Source organism: Ambystoma mexicanum, chromosome 6q (genome assembly GCF_040938575.1).
Source record: "Ambystoma mexicanum isolate Mex_15411 chromosome 6q, UKY_AmexF1_1, whole genome shotgun sequence".
Classification (NCBI taxonomy): domain Eukaryota; kingdom Metazoa; phylum Chordata; class Amphibia; order Caudata; family Ambystomatidae; genus Ambystoma; species Ambystoma mexicanum.
In genome coordinates, this window is record NC_090937.1 from 1,299,599,631 (window position 1) to 1,299,620,273 (window position 20,643).

General features: G+C 45.4%; 1 protein-coding gene across 4 annotated transcripts in view; it reads left to right on the plus strand.

Annotated features, from left to right (window-relative positions):
• The window catches only part of LCORL (ligand dependent nuclear receptor corepressor like), a 1,174,596-nt gene that overhangs the window by 245,779 nt on the left and 908,174 nt on the right, over positions 1–20,643 (plus strand). For all 4 annotated transcript variants that reach the window (XM_069631902.1, XM_069631901.1, XM_069631903.1 and 1 more), the window contains exon 5: positions 5,262–5,501. In XM_069631902.1, the coding sequence (XP_069488003.1) occupies positions 5,262–5,501 (240 nt within the window). The remainder of the gene's footprint in view (positions 1–5,261; positions 5,502–20,643) is intronic.

Sequence of the window (20,643 nt, forward strand, 5' to 3'; positions counted from 1 at the left end):
GCTCACAATATAGTGAGCAGGGGACGCCCCAGCTCACAATACAGTGAGCAGGGGATACCCCGGCAGCTCCCAGTACCGAATCTGTCATTTGGTTGAAATTCTCGGCCGTTCAGAATTTTTGTATGGCTGAAATTTGGCCAAATCATGCATTCGTTCACTACTAAATTGAAAATGTTCTTCTGGTGCTCTATTGGTCACTGAGATCATTCTCCCCTTTGATATTCACTGTCAATATATTCTTATTGAATATTTATATGAATTCTATTCGCTCAGATATTGATGTGTTATTAGATGAAATTGAAAACACACTGACTTGGGAGACCCGTCATCCCAACCGTCCTATTATCGGGGGTGATTTTTAACTGTGATGTTGTGGATGCTGAATTTGATTTATGTGAAGAGGTTAGATTTAGGGCTGTGCAAGGGACCCATGCTGGAGGGAAGAGGCATACCTATGTTAGACTGTGGTCCTCCTTTCTCCGCAGATGGGGCTTTTTATAAATGACTTTCTGTTCACAAAGAAAAGTAGAAGCTGGGGAGCTGTTGTCTTTTGATATCGAAAAAACTGTGGTGAGTGACCATGCAATGTTGAATTTAACTGTAATGGTGAAAAGCAAAAGCGACCCGGGTTCCCTGGGACCCCACGATCTTGTTAATGGACAGCAGAATAATCATCCAGTTTGGGAACTGTAAGAATGTGAATGATGGCTAACGCTGCCATATTCGTAGACTATCGGCTGAGGGGAAAAATCAATCATTCTCTCCCTTCAGAATTCCTGCCTTTATTATCTAGATTGGGTAAGTTGATCAAAACATCTTCTCCCTGCTAAAATGAATTGCGAATATCTACAGAATCATTAAATAAATAAAGGTTTTGGGACTGTTGGAGATGGAATTGAAAGTGCAATAAAAAACTTTAAACAAGCCTATCAGAAGTGGCTCAAATTCCACTGCCTCCCACAATATATCTGTAAAAACCAGGCTCTGTTTAAAAAGTTTCTAATGAAAGATACTCGCTTGACCTGGCGTATCTTCAATTTTATTAACGATTCTCAACCGAAGGCACAAACTTGTCTCATAAGAATCCTTGGTTGAGTATTATTCTAATAAATGTAGAGCTAACAAAGATCAACCCCTCAGATTGGAGTTTAATGCTCAGGCTGTCCCTATTTTTTCTTATGACAAATTTGTTGTTGAAACAGTGATTGGGAGGATAACAAATTCTAGGGCCAGTGTTCCAGATGGGGTTGCGAATGGTATTTATAAGCACAATCCTTTGGCCGAATATTTATTCAATCTCTTTTCACATATTGCAGAGGGTATGCAATTCCTCTGCTCTTGTCAACAAGTGCTGTTGATACCCATTTTAACAAAAAGGATTGAGGGAGATCGAGTTATCTTCCTATCTTTCTTATTGACTTTCATTTTTGCCATGCCAATTTTGAGGGAACTAACCTCCTGCGATGAGTCTGCTCAGATTTTCAACCCGTTACAAACACACTTTGGGAAAGGTGTGTGGACAAAGTGCTTTGGCACTTTGTGCATGCATTTCTGACATGTGGGATGTTTGGTAAATCTTAGTGGCTGTTATTGACTTGTCGGCAGCATTTGACAAGGTCTGTATCACAAGCTTATGGCCAAAACGGACAAACTGGGCATTGACCCAGGTTTACTACGTATGATTCAGCTGCTTTACACAGAGACTGGTCTCCAAGGGTATTCAATCTGACCTTGCATTGTCGAAGTATTCCCTTATTTAAGGGAGTTTGTCAGGGTTATGTCTTAGCCACCCCCCCCTCTATTTAATCTCTATCTAGCTGATTTGTGGGAGGTTAGTAATATGTGGGGGGATCGGGGGGTTGCCCCAAAAGTGTCAGATCTCACAGTGAACATTATAGTGTATGCTGATCTGATATTGTGGGATTATAATTGGCAGGCCTACAACATCTTTTAAATGGCGTGGAAAGCTATCTTAAATTATCAATCTGATGAAATCCTGTGGTGATCTGTACCACTAAACAAAAAATGTAATTGTATGTTTGTAAATTGAACAATATTTCAATTCTGAGGGTAAACTCGGTGAATTATCTGGGTTACACTAGGTCTGCAATAACAGTCAAATCTTTAAAGAATGGTGGAAAAGACGTGTTCCTATATTTCTCTGAAGGTGGTGCAACGCAAATGATGTGCATAAGCTTTACTTCCCCTAATAGTCACAGCAGTTATGTATGTTTGTGAACTGGTGACGATGACAATTAGGAAGTTTTTTCATCACCTGAATGGCAAAATCTGGCGATCCACCATGGTGGGCCCAGTATGACAACAAAATGTCTTTCATTGAAACTAACTTATGCATTCTGCAAAATCAACATTGAGTTTTTACCAAAGTTAATGTTAATGAAGTTGAACCTTAGTCTTTTTTTTCCATTTTTATTTTTCATAAGAGCTGTTTGACTTTCTACAAAATTATTGATCTTTATCCTTTGGATTCAGATCATTTAGAGAAAAAGAAAATCATACGTTGGTACATGCGTATGGACTTTGAGGATCAGGGGAGATTGGTGTTTAACGAAAAGAACGTCTACCTCCCCATTGTTAAACTGAGATTGTACCTATACAAATTTCCATCTCAGAAATGTAGGGAGCATCATCTTAGATTTTGTTTTGTCTTCCAATCCATTAGGTGATTAGCTTACCGAAGGAACTCTGTGGATGTCACTTGTGTGGGCATGCACTGTTGGAATCCCTTTTTCATTTGGTATTGGAATGTCCTGCTTTTATGAACGAGGATCATACTTCTGGGTCCTTCTATTCACTCTACCACTCTGGGTTTGACGAACTGTTTATGGTTATGGGGTAGACTGATGCTAATTTCTAACCAAGGCAAATTATTGGAGAACATCTTTTCTGCACTCTGCTAATGGAGCCTCCATGCTTAAATTAATGTGACTTTTTGAGGATGGATTTAACCCATGACTAATCTTCATTCAAATAATTCTTGAAATCAGATACAGATAATAGACAAGTGAAATAGAATTTTTTTCGTTGTTGGAAATAGCCCGGATTTGAGAAAGGCGCTCGGTCACCGAAACACGTGTTCTCACAAAGGGCTACATTTTTGAAATATTAATCCCCACAAAATAATAATCCTGTGAAACATTTTTACTTAATATTTCAGTATAACCTTAACTTTGGTCCGCTGGGCATGGTTTACAATTTTAACTTCACTCCTTCTAGACACTATACCCAAGTATGTATTTGGTTTAGTTGTGAGTATCTGGTTTCCCTGTACACCAGAGGTTATGAGGAATATGGTGGCTGTTCATCTGTTGCCACTGTATATCCGGAGCAGGACTGAGTATATAATGTATCCCTTTTTCTCCCCACCCATTAGTACTGTAAGACTGTGTTTACCAAGGTGCCATCCCACATTAAGCTTTAGGAGTGGGAATGTTATACTTGGGCCTTTGCTGTTGTACACACTAGAAGTGTGTGTGTGTGTGTATGCGTGTGTGCGTGTGTGTAAATAGATAATGTGTAACCTTATAGTCGAGTATATAGTTTCAATATATCTGTGTAATGTCATTTTTGTGTTTTTTCTGTTGACCTGTCCACCAACCTTCTCCCCTCACTTGAATGAAGTCTAACTGCAGTGCCATTGATAACCAAAAAAAAATCTTTTAGTTCGAACCATCTCTTGTCCTTTGGATGGATGATTTCACTTGCCTCATTAAAGAGTTTTACTAAAGTTCACCTAAGGTAGGACTGGAGAAGACTCCTTTTAGTGTACAGGGCTCCGATTCTTGGTATAGTCCTGAAATAACAAAGGTTTACTAGCACAGATGAATTTGTTACTGTAGCTAAAACGTTACAGTAGAAACGTAGAGAAAGTTTCCCCTCAGCACTCTACATAAGGTAGTTGGGTGCTGGTCTCTCAAGAAAAGTGTAGGTAGGATACTCGCCAGGTGAGGAAAATATCACACATGATGGAAATTCAACCCAACACCCCTCACCAGGGGCTTGTGGCAAAATGGCCCTACCAGCCCCCTATTAAGTTATTTGCCAGTTCAACTACAGAACTTTGGAAGGTAATAGCTAGTTTTTCAGAGCGAGAAGGGGACTCGCTGTAGGATATGGCTGTAACTTTCATTGGCAAACTCTGAAACTTAAATGTCTGACGACGCTACCCCAGGGATTGGCTGCACGCTTTTATCACTGGACAGCCAATGTCAAGTTTACACATGTCCAGCTATATCTTGTCATGCCACATTTTCCTTATTTGGGCGAACCTGATATCTTGCAAGATGGTCAACCAGTATTTCACCTTTAATTGTCTTTGACCTGCACCATCTCGATTTGTAAATGCTGCTTGTCTGCCTAGTCTTCAAATTTTATTTTCTGTTAGACATGATATCCCGTATTACGTGCATATGCTGTTCCAAATAACTACCATGGTCTCCATTTGGGGGTAGCAGAGAGAGTACAGGTTCTACATTTCTGTATTGCTCAGTGACTTGTCCCTATACATACATGCCAATGGCAGTCACTGCTGCAAAGCTAGGTTCCCAAAGTTTAATACAATCATCACCATGTCTTGATTTTTGTGTAGACTAGATTGATCTATTGGCACACAGGAGCAAGCTTGGGGTGTAAAGCTTAGTTTCTCCCCAAGTTGCCTCTGCCCACCACAAACCTTTTTCCTGTCAGTGGTGTGTAAGCATTTTTGTTTGTTGACCTGGAATATCCTTATTTTACCTGTGGTTTTGATCTCAAGTTTTCTTTCCAACTTTTCCTCTGAGGAATACCCTTTCCCGCCACCTCAGTATTTTCTGGGCCTTTATTGTAAGGAAAATGCAAGTTTGTTACAAACAATGGTCTAGGTTTTTGGTTTTTCCAACAATACCTACAAGGTTTTCTTTGAACATAAATGTAGCCATCCCAGTTACCTTTTAAGACATACTTTATGGAAGCATTTTACACTATACTTCAGCATATCCCAGGCATCTAAAGCCAACCGTTTTGTTCATATCTATCTGATTAGTGGTCTATTTCCTCCTTCCACCCACCACAATTGTGGTAGTACCACCAACCTAAGCACAAGTTGATCCTCTGTGCACTCTGCATGGCCTTTCTTGCTTGCAACTTAATTTGAATAATTCTAAATCTGAAGCATTAATATTACAGGTAAATGTAGTGGTTCTGAATGTAAAACATTTAAGTGCATAGAATTGCTGTTTAACTTGTTTTTTGTGTTTCTTTAGACCTTCCTCAGAACTGTGATCCTAACATTCCCTTAGTTGCTCAGGAATTGATGAAGAAGATGATACGCCAATTTGCATTTGAATATGTTTCAAAAAGCCGTAAACTTCAGGAGAATCGTAATGGATCCTCGAAAGACTCAAGTCGTGCATGCAATGGTGTCAAAATTAACCAAACTTCCCTTCAGGAAGAACAGGACGGGCCGTTGGACCTTACTGTGACACGAAATGCAGAACTGCATGGTAAGCGCATTTGATTTGCTAGATTTCATGCAAACGTACTCCATGCCAACCAATTTCTGACTAAACAGGGCTTGTAAATTGTACTAGCGTACTCACATTGGCGAGGAGATTTTATGAAGGGCGAGTATCATTTTCATGGTACTCAACCATAATGAAGAGTATGGGGATGTTGGAAACCTCTTTTGCTATTTTCTGTAAACGGCAAATGCATGTTTTAATGTGCATGGCTGGCGTTTGTGTGGCAGCATTGCTCCAAATAGGAAGTGTCCTTAGGGTGACATGCACCATTTTACAGAAAGCACTGTTAAACAATTTGTCACCTGCCACCATGGGGCAAGTGCATTTCTCTTAGGTAGAGTATGCGAAATAAGGAACTTGCCCTGCAGGTCTAAATGGATTTTTAAAGAATTTAGGAGGCCTGCTTAAGTCTCTCCTCGATGCATCCTCCTGGAAAATGTCAGTTTATTTTAGTTATTGATCAAGTGCATAGACTAGACGAGAATAGATTTCACAACTAGCTACCCTGCATTCACACACGCAGGTCGTTTGTTCTGACGGCCAGTGCAACAGAAATACTGTAATATATTATTTATACAGCTGCATACCAGATCAGGTTTCAATCACATATTTTAATCAATATATATTTGACAAAAGACTAAAATGAATAAAAAACAAGTGCACATACACATGTTGAATCTAAACACAGCGTACTGTATAAGACATTAATAATACAGAAAAGGAAAAAACAAGAGTATCAAATTGTTTTTCAAATTCTTTTGTGATGTTAGTAACAAAAGTGAAGTATGTGTATATAATGTCTATCTTCAAATATAGGTCTTCTTTATGGGGTGTCAACACATTTGTGTTTCAAGGAAACACTAGTATGAACTGACCTATTTTCGGAGTGACTTCAAACCAGTCATCAGGACGCTTCTGACAATTCTGAAGTCCTTCAGGATCCTTCAGGTCCTTCGACTTCAGGATTGGTTGGTGTCATTGGACCTACACAATGCTTATTTTCATGTGCCAATACATCCAAAACACAGAAAATACCGGAGCTTTGCCGTTGGCAGCTGGCACTTTCAGTTTCGAGTCCTGCCATTCGGGCTGACCTCCACCCCAAGGGTCTTCACCAAGCTCATGGTGTTGGTGGCACCGTATCTCAGGAGTTTCATGTCTACCCCTACCTGGACGACTGGTTGATCCGAGTGCATTCTCCCGAACAGGCCTTGGATCATCTCAACCTCACCTGCCACTCCTTTCACAAGCTGGGCTTCTCCCTCAATTTCAAGAAGTCGCATATGACACCTTCCCAACAGCTCCAGTACATCGGGGCTGTGTTAGACACATTCTTGGGGATGTGCTCGCCTCCCGAAGACGAGGGCTCATCAAATTGTCCAAATGGTCGACAAATTTAAACATGCCCAAAGTCTCCCGGCTTTCGAATTCTTAAGGTTGCTCAGCCTCATGGCATCCTGCATTTTTCTGGTGCTGGAGGCCAGACTGCGGATGAGATCTCTTCAATGGGCCCTCAGGATGCAGTGGTACAAAATCTTGGGTAAGATGTCGGCTCTCCTTCAGATTCCGCTCACGGTCTCACAGGATCTTCTCTGGTGGGCCAGCGAAGGGATTTGATGAAGGGAGAGCCATTTTGGCAGCCATGGCCAGAAGTGACGGTAGTGACTGATGCTTCCCTCACAGGATGGGGGGCTCTTGCCAACGAGCTGACCACCAGCAGTCGTTGGTCTCCGTTGGAGTCCAGACTTCACATAAATCTTCGAGAGCTGAGGGCTATCAGGCTAGCCCTGAAGCCTTTTCTGCCATTTGTACGCGGGAAGAGTGTCCTGATCATGACGGACAACACGGTGCCAATGCATTACCTCAACAAAAGGGGGCAGTAGGGCTGCGCCCGCTGTGCAGAGAGGTGATGCAGCTCTGGTTCTGGGCAATACAGCAGGGAATCTCACTCTCAGCAGTTCATCTGGCCGGAGAGCAGAATGCGGCGGCGGGCGCGCTGGGCAGGCAGAGCGCAGTCTCTCACGAGTGGGAGTTGGCTCAGGAAGTCCTTCAGGAGATCTTCGCCCTTTGGGGAACCCCTCAAGTGGATCTGTTCGTGACCGGTGCCAACCGGAAGTGCGAGACATTGCTCAAGGGAATTTCCTCTGAGAGGAGCTTTAGGGGACGCGTTAGTTCTGGATTGTCATTCCCACTTCTGTACATGTTTCCTCCGGTCCCCATCATTCCTCAGGTTCTATGGAGGTTGCAGAGGTTTGTGTCACACATGATCCTAATTGCTCCGGATTGGGCCAGGAGAGCGTGGCACCCGGACGTTCTAGAAATGTCCATCTGTCCACCATGCCGTCTTCCCCAAAGAGAGGATCTTCTCTCGCGCAAAGGGGGGGGTTGGGGTTCTCGATCCAGAGGCCAAGACTCTTAACCGTCACGCTTGATTTCTGAAAGGTTGAGATCTAAGGATTGGGACCTCCCAGATGACGTGATGGAGGTGTTGCTTTCGGTCAGGTGTCCGGCAACCAAATCCCTGTACTGTTGCTGTAAGTTTTGCAACTGGAGCAGACGACACAATGTCGATCCTTTTCAGTGTTGTATTCCGATGGTTCTTTCTGTCTTGCTTTCTTTGGCCCACAAGGGTCTTCAAGTGGGTACCATTAAAAGTTACGTGGCAGCGCTGTCTATTTTCAAGCGCTTGTCGAAGAATGTTTAAGATTCCTTTGATTACCCAGTTTCTAAAAAGGCTTACAAATGTGTTCCTGTCGTCACCTTTTCAGGTGCCGGTTTTGGATCTGAATCTAGTCTTGAAATTCTTGATGTGTGCTCCATTTGAACCTTTGCACTCTTGTCCTTTTTGAGGCTGTTGACCTTCAAGACTGTTTTCTTGATTGCAGTTACATCTGCTCGCAGAGTGAGCGAGTTGCAGGCACTTTCGTCTAAGCCACCCTTTACTGTGTTCCACAGGGATAGGGTTGTACTGAGGGTACGTCATTCCTTCCTATCTAAGGTAGTGTCTGAGTTTCATTTAAGCCAGAAGGTGGTGCTTCCTTCTTTCTATCCTGCTAAGGAAGAGGAGAGACTCCATAGATTGGACCCTAGGAGAGCTTTAAACTTTTACATTGCTAGGATTTCCAGGGTCAGAGTGGACAACCAACTTTTGTGGGATCCACTGGACACCGATTGGACCAGGCTGTTACCAAACAGACCTTGTCCAGGTGGATTATCCTCACCATTGCTGAATGTTACAGATTGGCTGGCAAGAACCCTCCTGAGAGTTTGCGAGCTCACTCCACCAGGGGTGTGTCCACATCCACGGCCCTACAACGGGGAGTCCCTGTTAAAAACATTTGTGATGCTGCAACGTGGTCTTCCATCCACACCTTTGTCAAGCATTACTCCCTGGATACTTTCCATGGTCAAGATATGGCCTTTGGTAAAGCAGTGCTCTATTCTGCCATCTGATTGGGTATATCCAAATTCTTCTCCCTCCTCCGTTCCCTGATACTACTTTGGGAGTCTGTCAAAGGTGTGGAATCTATTCGAAGAACAAGTTACTTGCCAACTGGTAACGTTCTTTCGACTGGATGGTCCTCCAATGTGTTCCACAGCACCCTCCCAGCCTTTCCCATGCTATTGCAGCTTACGTTCCCACAAGGCTATGTGCAGTCATGGAGGCTTGGTGTGCGGTTATGGCACACGTTGTGGGGGGGAAAAACATGAACTGAGGCTACGGGCGCCGTGCGTCCTACTTGTAACAGCCAATGACGTCACCCTCGTCTGAGGCCTTTTAGGGACATCAACCCGATGCCATCGACCCAGGATGCCCTCTGCCGAAAAATTTACAAGCAGCACAGCTGTGGACATTACATGTCAAAGATGTGGAATACGTTGGGGAGGACCATCCAGTCCAAAGAACGTTATTAGTTGGTAAGTAACTTGTTCTTCTCCAGCATTGGTATATTTCATAAGATTTACATGCGACTCTCGTGCCTACACCCCATGAGACAGAACTGTGTTTTATGTGCACTGTACAATCTGATGGTGACCTACAGGGGTGGCGCTAAGGGAGGCAATGCCTATATGATAAAGGGTAAATTGCCCAAAACAAGGCTAATGGAACACTGAAGTAAGTACAGTTTCTTTTATTTCAAATGGATAGTTACCAAGGAGCACCAGCCTGACTGGGAATATTCAGCAGTATATATGAATCTATGAAAATATACCAGTGCTGGAGTACAGAAGTTCTAGGTAAGTAACTTAATCCATACACAGTTGCTGATCTCACCAGTTATCACCCACACTTTACACTAAACAGTTTAGCAATCGAAAAACATCAACTGGGGACAGTAAAGCAAGAGCACACAATGCAAAGCAATTAAACATTTCTCCAGCATTTGATCTTTCATGGATTCACATGCTGTGAATATTCCCCAATCGTCTGGCTGGTGGTCCCCGGTTACTTTGACTTTGTAGTTTTCCTATGGAAAAACTTGACGCCTTTAGTGTCCCATCGATGTTGTTGGTGCTTTTGGTACCCACCAATGGGACGCCGAGTGTATAGCTCCATCCCAGCAGCTTCCCCTCAGATTTCAACAATCTTCCAATCTGTTGGGATTCCTCATGTTTCTCTCCTGAGATTAAGTGTATATCTCTTCGGAAATTTACTTTTTCTTCAAAATTCACCATCTGGTGCAACCGACGTTGATATACACACGATTCCAGTTCCAACCATGGAAGCTTCAGGACCTAAAAAGTCCTTGTTTAGGCAGTGAGACACTTGCGGCCTAAAAAATGTGTATGAAGGGGATAGGCACACGTAATGTCTTTACTGCCTCGACCTGAACCATTCCGCTGATGGCTGTGCCATCTGCCAGGGTTTCTTGCGAAAAACCCTTAAGGACAGGAACCAATGCCTAATCTGCTGGCTCAATGAAGGAGTCTATCCAGCGTCTGAGGTTGGCTCATCACAGAGTGGGAGAGCAACCACTCCCTCTGACAAGAGGTCACTGTCAAGACAGGGGTCCAGATCTCAGGAGGCGGTGGCCAGGAAACAAGACGGGTGAGGCAAAATCGTCCTTTCCCTGGAAAGAAACCACCAACTAGTGGCGAAGGTTCCCATACCAGGTCCAAAAACTCTTCCAAGGGCCCATTCGGACAAGCCAAGGGAGAAATGTGCTAACCCATCGTCAAAATCTGCTGACCCGTCCATGAGATCTCCGTTGACTGACAAGCACATTGCCAATTCGGCTACAAAATCCTCCTCGTCATTGATCGTCTACCTCGACGAGTGGCAAAAAACACTACTCATCGTCAGAATCTAGAAGATCCTCCTCTGGCCAGAACACTGGTCGAGGGCAAAATCATTGTCTAAGTCTACTCCGAGCACCATCAATGACCGCATCGACAAAGACCGCATCCTCGTCAGGGTCTACGGCTCGTCTCTAGTTGACAACCAAAAAGAAATAGTCTGCAGAAAAGCCTATGTGCCTGTCAACGGCCACAACAGAGATTTTGCCAATCTATGGTCTCCTAAGGGTATTTTGAAAACCCCAATGGAGTCCTCGATGCAGCACGACCAGGCTCCCCTCGGAATTTCTCCCATAGAGTTCCCAGATATCATGTCAGAAGACCTTTTGCAGCATGAGATTACATCAGATTTTGAGCCTCCACCAGCGGTATGTCCGGGTGTCTTTGAATTGGATCCTGAAAAAGGAACTTCCTCTCTAGATGGTTCCTGGATAGGAGGATCGGAAGACACACCTCTACAGTTTCAGACACGTACTCTGCCATCAACACCTGCTGGAATGGGCTTTATGCGTACACATAACCCCTAAAAGCCCACATGCCTGCTTTCCCTGCAGGTCCTTACAACACTGCAGTCTCTTTTGGGACAGCGTGATGCCAGTCTTCCGCTTCCTCATGCGCCAACAATTCAGCCTTAAGGGGAACATCAAGTTACCCCTCAAAATCGAAGGGATCCAACCCATCCCAGTATTCACCAAGGCATACTCCCTAGAATTAAAATGCCTCTAGACCTTCACATTCAGTCCACGTAGGAGAGAGCAAGAAGAGGGGGAATTGATTGACATGGACCAGAACACTGATCCGAGGGATACAGGTTGCACAGCCGGAGAGCTGACACGTGGGACACAGATTCTGACCAAGCTGCACAGGGTAGCCCAGCTCAACCTTCACCTCCAGATGATATTGGGAAGTTTCACTCCAATCTTTTCCAAACCCATTCTGGATCACGTTTGGTGGGAGAGCCTCCATACTCTGAAGCATCCTTTTTACAGAGCTGTTGGTTAAAAGGAGGCTGGAGAAGAAATTTAAAGCTCCAGGCACAACACCGAAATGCCTCACCTCGCAAACTGCTCCAGAGTCAGTTGTTTCAGCGGCAGCAAGCCACAAGGATCGAATGCAGCAGAAGTGCACCACTCCAATGAAAACCTGTAAATTAATGCCTTTTGGAAAAAGTTCTCACCATTGGGGCAACAATGGTAAAAGCAGTGAATGTCCTGGCAATAGTTGCTGATCTGATCGAGAGATGTAGCATTGTCTGGCTCCTTTATTGGAAAACTTGCCGAACAGAGAAAAGAGGCCATGATGCTGGTGCGTGAAGGGGAGGAAGCCTCGATCACAGCATAAATCTCACTGTAGACCTTGCCGAAACTGGGGTAGACCAGGATATTATTCTCAGGGCTACAAGTGGAACTACCAATCCTCCCAGCGCAACAGAGAATACTATCAAGGGCAACAAAAGCGAGGATCTGCCACTTCCAAAGAAGTCAAAACCAGGATAACAATGACTGCCTCAGGGGCACACAGGTGGGGGGGAAATGTGGCGATGTACCTCAACAAGTGGCAAACAATAACGAAAGTCAGGCGGGTGCTATATGCAAGCCAGTACGGCCAGTTTGAGCATGCACAAATCCCGATACCTCCCCATAAAGTTATCTCGCCCGCATCATCAGGTTTTACAAGAGATATGCCAAGAAAAAGAACCATCGAAAGAGTTCCTCCTTAAGCAAGGGGAAAGGAAGTATACTCCAGGTACTTTGTTAAAAAAAAACAGACGGGAAGTGGCGCCCTATTCTGGATCTACGAAAATGAAACCAGAACATCCAAAAACAAAAATTCAAAATGGTAAGGCTCCAGGAGGTCAAAAGCCGTTAGCCCCAGGAATACCTTGCAGCCTTCGATCTCAAGGATGGATACTTCCATGAGCCAGTACATCCAAGGCACCAAATGCATCTCGGATCTGTAGTTGGAGAAAGCCATTATCACTTTTGGGTACTGCCTTTCGGCCTGAAATCGGCACAGAGAACATTCACAAGGTGCCTGGCACTGGTAGCCTCCTAGCACCGAAAACAGGGCCACCGCGTCTACCCGTACTGCTGGTCGCAGGTTCAACGTATCAACAAGCCTCCTCTTCTCTCAACCAAACGTGGTTCCAACAATTGGGTGGGCTTTTCAATACATTTTAGACAAAATCCTGCACAGTTCCCTCAAGGAACTTGGTTTTCCTGGGCGCTCCATTCCATACAGCCAGAGTCTGGTCAGACCTTCTTTGGAAAGAATCAAAAAATTGATAACACTAGCAAACTCATTCACGACAAACCAGCGAGTCACGGTCGGTGCATAAATTACTCACCTGGGCACCATGTCCTCTTGCATTCCGCTTATTCCCCACTGCCAACTGAACATGCGGCCATTGCAAATTTTTTTGGCGACCAGATTGTCCCAAACTCTGCGTTCCTGGTCAAAGTAACCATCTCTCGGGCTCTGTCAAACGCACTGAAATGGTGGACATACCCTTGCAACATCGCAAAAGGAATGCCCCTGATGGAGTCAAACTACCATCTAACCATTGTGACCATTGCCTCCCAGGCGGGATGAGGCGCTCATTTGGAACGCACCAAATCAAAAGCCTCTGCGGAAGCTGTCCTCCATTTCAATGTGCTCGAATTACAGGCCGTGCACTGGGCTCTAAAATAATTTCTTCCTGTTATCAAAAATTGGGTGGTTTGCGTCCTAACCGACAACACGACCACAATGTTTAATAAACGGAAGCCAGGCGGAATGCGATCAAACACCTTGTCTCAAAAAGCAAAGACCGTCTGGCATTGGGCCATCCAGCACAACATCCTACTTCAGATCTTCCATCTGCCGGGTATGCAGAACAAGCAAGCAGACACCTTCTGCAGGGATCCACTCAGACACACGAGTGGCAATTGCACAGCATCCAGATAGCCAAGATTTTCTCAAGGTGGGGGTCATCCCCCAGTCCCGACGAGCGGTGCCAGAAATTTGCCAGCAGGATTCCACATCCCAACTCTCAGATGTGTTTTCATTCCCTTGGAACGATATGTTTGCTTATGCTTTCCCTCCATTTCCACTCATCAGGAAAACGATACAGATACGCAAAGGTTGTTGCAGAATAATCTTGGTAGCTCCATTCTGGCCCAGGCAGACCTGGTTCTTGGACCAACTGGCAGTGGACGATCCAATCCATCTAGGATCTTAAGCCAATCTTTCATCACAACCCAGGCTCTCATGTTAGCGTTGCTCCTGACCACTCCGAATTCGGTCATTTGAATATCCCTCAAGACTTTCGGTGCATTCTAGCAGCAGCTAGAACGCCTACCAACATTTCCTATAGCCGTAAATGGAAAAGATTATGTGCATGGTGTGCACAGCAGCCTAACCTGCAGCCACTAGCTATAATGCCTCATCAGATCCTTCCGTATCTGCTAAAGTTGGCTACAGAAGGTCTAGCAATCTCTTCCATCTAAGTGCACTTATCGGCAATGTCTAGGTTTAGACAGAAAAGATCTCCCCCCTCCCCCTGCAGTGACATGCGTATCACACACTTCTTAAAAGGGCTTTTCCGTACCTTTACGCCAAAGAGAATTCCACCTGTCTGGGGCCTGCACCTGGTCCTGGCAGGGTTTATGGAGTCCATTCGAACCTTTGTCAACACACATCAAATTTCTAACGCGGAAGGTGGCTTTTGTAGTGGCCTCTAGACGGGTTTCAGAACTGCAAGCATTGGTTGTAGACCCTCCGTACCTACGGTTTGAGTAGGTGGTACTTTACACTAATCCTCATTTCATCCCCAAAGTACCTTCAGAGTTTCATAAAAATTCAACCATAACTATCCCCACATTATTTCAAAATACCACTTCACCAGCGGAGAAGGCCCTGCACTCTCTAGACGTCAAAAGGGCATTGCAATATTAAGATCGCACAAAATCTTTCAAGGTGACGGAACAGCTGTTTGTCACCTTTGCTCCATCCAACAAGGGAAAATCCATATCAAAACTGGGCATTTCGAGATGGGTTTCATCTCAATCTCCGTCTGCCACTCTTAAGGCCAATAAGCCATTGCAAACGATGCCCAGAGCACACTCCACTGGAGCCACGGCTGCCTCTGTGACTCTCTGGTCTGGAGTACCCATCAGGCATTTGCCAAGCAGCAACATGTGCTGTGCCCCACAAATTTACCAGGCACTACTGCTTACATAAGCAACATGATGAGGATATACAGATGGAACGAGCAGTCCTGCAACAGCTTTTCCAGTCAGGTAAGCCCTGCAGCTTCTGGGGTTGTTTTCCTTTCTCTACTTGCGTATGTATTCTTCTCGCATTAACGCAGACAATTTTATGTGTTTGCCTGGTTTACCACCTCCTTACATGTATACTGCTACAAAATCTATTCACAGCATGTGAATCCATGAAAGATCCAATGCTGGAGAAGGGAGTAGTTTCTTACCTGCAACTCCATTTCTCCAGGGTTATCTTTCATGGATTCACATGTGCCCTCCAGCCTACCCCTTACGGGCAAACATCCTCTTCAGGGGGACATCCTCCAGCTGGAGTGGTTAGAATCGGAGGGGAAGCTGCTGGGCGGAGCTATATTCTTGACATCCCATTGGTGGGTATCAAAAGCATCCGCAACGACATCAATGGGATGCTCAAGGCGTCAAGTTTTTCTATAGGAAAATTACTAAGTCAAAGTAACCATGGATTCTCAGCCTGGCGACTTGGAATATTCACAGCATGTGAATCCATGATAGATTCCAACGCTGGAGAAATGGAGTTACAGGTAAGAGACTACGCCCTTACCCTGACTTATACATATAAGGGCCTTACCCACAGTCTCCTGTTGGGTAAGCCTAGCACCTCAAAGTGTCAAAGTACCTGTTGCAGGGAGTTGGAAGTATTTAACTGTGCAGAACAAGTATTTGCAAAGCAAACCGGTAGGCAAATGTTCACGAAACAAAGCACTGAAGGTGAAGTCCCTCTAGAATATAATGCAAACGTTTCCCAATCCAACACCACTAGGGGTTACCCTGGGGGACTCCTTGGCCAGAAGTTCAGAGCGCAACCAGGCAAGTGGAAGTTTGGGAATAGATTGTAATCCCATGCAAACCCTGTGGCAGAAAGGGGAGGGGTATGGAAACGGTATGCATTACCCCGGCCCTTACTTTCTCTGATGGACCGCAGCCTCTAGTGTTGAGATGGATTTGCAGAATCTACCCTGTGGGCCACCCTATTATATTAAACAGTGGCAAGCCACTAAAGTCTGGTCAAACACTTCGGTGACTGAGCAGTAAGGCCCGGAGACTGCCTGGCTGGTAAATGTTTCAATGAGACAGTGCTTAAACATAGCATTTTTATACTTTACTGCACACCTTTAATTATGAATTGGGCCTGACAAATTATTTGCAATGAAAAAGGCTAAGTAATAACATTAAATTGGAATGGATTGTGTCCTCCCACATAGTCCGCATCTCCTTTCAGCGTCTTCAGAGAATCTTTTCAGTAGAGGGCTGTCGCACCTTTGTGGGAATAAGAGGACACGCAAGCAAATATCTTGGTTCAACACAACTTTATTTAAAATTATATTTCTCTTGGAAAAAAGGATACTTAAGATGGAGGCTTCTTCCAAAATCTGCAGGGCTTCCTTACCTCCAAAATTAGGGAAAACATTGTCTCAAGGGAACTCTTCGTTCATGTGTGGTAACTCTGTATGTTTAAGTTTTAAAATCACAAGTCCTGTATTTTTTCTTCAAACGGGGAGCAGTCTATGAACATCCAGACAACTGGCCACTCATGGGTATCAACTTCTGACTCTGAAGCTCTTTCACTGGTTAGATGCAACTGTGAAATGTTGTCCCCCTTCATAGTTCTCATCACAGGAGTGGTTTAAGATTTAATGGCCGTGCAGCAACAGTAGATTAAAATGAGGTGTAAGGATGTTCGCATCATTCTCTTGGGGAATCTCCAGTAACTTCTCCACAAACGTGTAACCAATTAACTTCTTAAATAACATAGGAACACTTTGCAGAGAGAGAAAGAGAGAAAGAGAGAAAAATAGAGAGACTGTAAGACTAATTGACAAGCCAATTCAGCGACGTTGCCAACATAACGCTTTCAGATGCGCAAATTGTCAGTTTCACTTTGCATGCAGGCAAGAGCTGAAATTCTCCTCCGTAATGGCCTCGGGCCCCTCCCCACTCGACTCCTTCAGTTACTGGCTTGTTGACGTGTTGTCAGCGTACGTTTCTCATTAGCGCTGACGGGCCCCCACCTTTTTACGATCTCTTCGCTTCGATGCTCCGTCTCCCTCTCCCAGCTGATGAGGACGTCTCAATGTGTTTCCCTTCGTAATACCAACCGGCCTCTCCTCTTCGGGCTTCGCTCTGCTCGCGGGTCACCTCCTGCTTCCCAGCTGATCACGGGATTGTGGAGCGGGTGGTCTCTCTCTCCTTTTCTATTTTATTTTTTTAACAAGTAAAAGCTTTGGCGCAACCTTTTCTCTCTGTGTTATGGTGGAGCTTTTCTAATAAGCTCACTCGTAACAGATCTTTTCTTCCTCGTCTCCTGGTACTGTTCCCTAGCAACCAAAACAGAAAAGTCCATTAAAGAAAAGAACCTGGTCACAGCTGGTATTATTGAAGATTGTAGATCTTCATGACTCCAATAAGTTCCGCCCCCTTAAGCTTAGCCTTTCATCTCCTGTCTGATCTGCAGGTTGTTTGTTATTTCCCCCTTTGGCCATAGTGCCTTCACACACTTCAGAATCTTCACAAGGGCGCTGTGCCTCGTCGACTGTCCCTCAACGGCCTCAGTCTGCTCTCGAGGCTGACTTCACTCATGGTATACAAAGCGTGCACCACGCCCATTACTTCAGTCCCATTTTTCCACTGGCTTTGCTTTGGATACAGTGTGTTTTTTTCTTTTTCCGAGTTTCGGCTGTTATTCCAAATAAGCCGACCCCTAAGACTGGGTTCAAAAAGTGCGTTGCATGTGGGTCGAAGATGTCCATCACCAACACACATCGCATTTGTCTATGGAGCTTCAGTATCAAGCACAAAACAGCAGACTGCGATTCCTGTCAGTCTGACAGGGAAGGCATTAAGGGAAAAAGCAGATGGGCCCCCTCGTAAGTCCCCTTCTATCTCTAAGACAAGATTGGACAGGCGAAGTTCGAGGGATGAGTCTTTGCTGAGAAACATAGAAAGCACACGAAACGCTCTTGTTCTCGTTGCGGTTCTCGTCGAGGAAAGGATGAAAAGAAAGATGTCGTAGTACACTATCTTCCTCCTTCGATTCCTGTCCCAACTGCATGATGTCCTGCCCAGGTAGGTCAGCCTTGAAAGCTGAATGGGAGACATTCGTCTCTAGATTAGCATTTTCAAACAGGCAGCTCTGGCCAATCTAAGGAATCATTGAAGGACCAGAACCCTGTTGCGCCTATCAAAGCTGATGGGGTGTCCAAAGAGGCTAAAACTTGCAAGCTCTTGATACCGAGCCAAAAGCAGTCGAGGGTGCTACACCTCTTCTATCGACTCCTTTGAGTCGGGGGTTGACTACATCGAGCCATTCAAAGCCAAAACGTTTGCGTCTAGGATATTGACGTCTTCGAATGAGATGGAAATGAGCTTTAAGCCCTTGCCCTTTTGTCTTCTATTTTTGAAAAGGCAGAACCCTCAGACCAAAACAGTGCCTTTTGGTGTCCCATATGCTAGGCCAAATATCCCAGAGGCATTGGTGTCTGAGGAGCCAGGATTAAAAATCTGAGTTTGAAGCGTGCAAGTGGCCTATGCACCGCCCCTGAGGTTGACTTTGTGTTATGCTTCCCCAGACTCAGCAGGGTCAGATCCAGCAAACAGTTAATGACCCAGTTCTCAGAATATCTTGGGTGGAGGAGACCAGCCGCTGCATATGAGCAGGATGACCCAACAGATATACTAGCCAAAGACTCTATTACCATTTCACTCAGCATTACAATGGAGCATGATAGCAAACTGGGAGTCACCGGACACTTACCCAGCTGCAAACAAAAATCTGAACAGTACAAACCATCCAGTATTGACCTTGACTTCCTCTCAAAGTATTTTACACCTGAGAGCCTAGTTGTGCAGCCTGCCATATCCCCCTCTAGGGCAGCAGCACATCGTTCCATCCTGCCTGGGGTGAAAAACGTTTAACACCCTGGCAAAAAGGGGGTTTTCGGCAAGTAGCCCTTAAGTTGATCAACACCACTTGTGCTCCGGCTAAGTTCACCCACACTTTGTGCGATTTGATTGCGATGGTGGCTGATCATATCCCTGAGGGAGGGTTCCTTAATATAGAGGATGGCAAAGACGCACTGCTCGAATCCCTCCAATAAGGGTTGGACTCTGCCGATAGTGTTAGCAGAGCCATGGCGGCTAGCACAGTGACACGTAGACTTGGTGGTTATGGAAAGCTGGGATTGCACTGGATTTGCAGTCCAGACTTAACATGACCTTTGATGGTCCACACCTTTTTTGGCAACACAGCTGAGTCTTGAGAAATTACAAACCTCCAAGGTGGCAGCCGAGTCTGAGTGCTACTATAAGACAGCCTCAACCTTTCCATCCAACTGCTCATTAATGGAGGAGGTCCGCTTTTTCGCTACTATTCCTCGTGTGGCAGGGCGAGAGGGTCAGGCTAGTCGGAGGCCAAAGAAAATTCCCCCGTATGGATGAGGAAGAGGTGCGAAGTCTGCCCAGGCAGCAACTGCCTTGCCTTCAGGCGCTCCTTCAGTTGCCCCAAAACCACTCTGAGGCTTTAGTCTACATGACTGCAGAGGGGAGGGGGGGGCTCAGTCAGCATTTGGGAGAATCCCGAGGCATTACTTCCGATGCTTGAGCCTTGTGAATGGTGGTGTAAGGGTACTGCCTCCCTTTTCTTAAAAAGGACCCTGGATCATCCACCAGGGAGCTAGTCCTGCAAAACTCTGGATTTCCTCTTACAGGAAATTTCCACCCTGCTAGAGAGGTGCCATAGTCCTGTGACAGAGGGAACCAGGGGGTGGTACTACCCTTACTTTTTGATTTCTCCCCCTTTGACCCCCCCCCCGCACCCCCAAGGATGGAGGATTGAGAACCATTTTGGATACGTGAAAGTTCCTCAGAAAGGACCAGTTCGAAATAGTTACCCTATTTCCGATCCTTCAGGCCCTCCAGCGACAGGATTGGATGATCTCATTGGACCTTCAGGATGCTTACTTCTAGGTGCCTATTCATCACACTTAGGAGTTTTTCCATTCGGGCTTACCTCCGCCCGAGGGTTTTCACAAAGTTGATGGCAGTGTTGGCAGTGAGTCACAGGGGGAGTGAGGGGGGTGGGCGGGCTGTTCATGGCCTGTTCTCACAAACAAGTCCTGGAACATCTCAGCATAACATGCCACGATCTCCACAGACTGGGCTTCTCCCTCAGTTTTAAGAAGTCCCACATGATACCTTCTCAAAAGTTCCATTTCATTGGAACGGTCTCGGATCCTTCTTTGGGGAAGTCTCGCCACCAAGGGGAGGGCTCAACATATTCAGCAGATGGCTGTCAAGTTCCAGAATTCCCAGCATCTTCCGGCATTCAGTTTCCGCAGGCTGCTCAGCCTCATGGCATCCTGCATTTTTCTGGTGCCAGAAGCTAGTCTGAGAATGAGATCCGGTCAGTGGGTCCTCATGACCCAGTGGTCTTGATTGTTGGGCAAGATGCTAGACATACTTCAGTTTCCGAGCAGGGTTGCATTGAAAGGTGGCCCTTTGGGGTCCCTCGCGATATGGAAACAAGGCAATAACCATACACGAAAGGATGC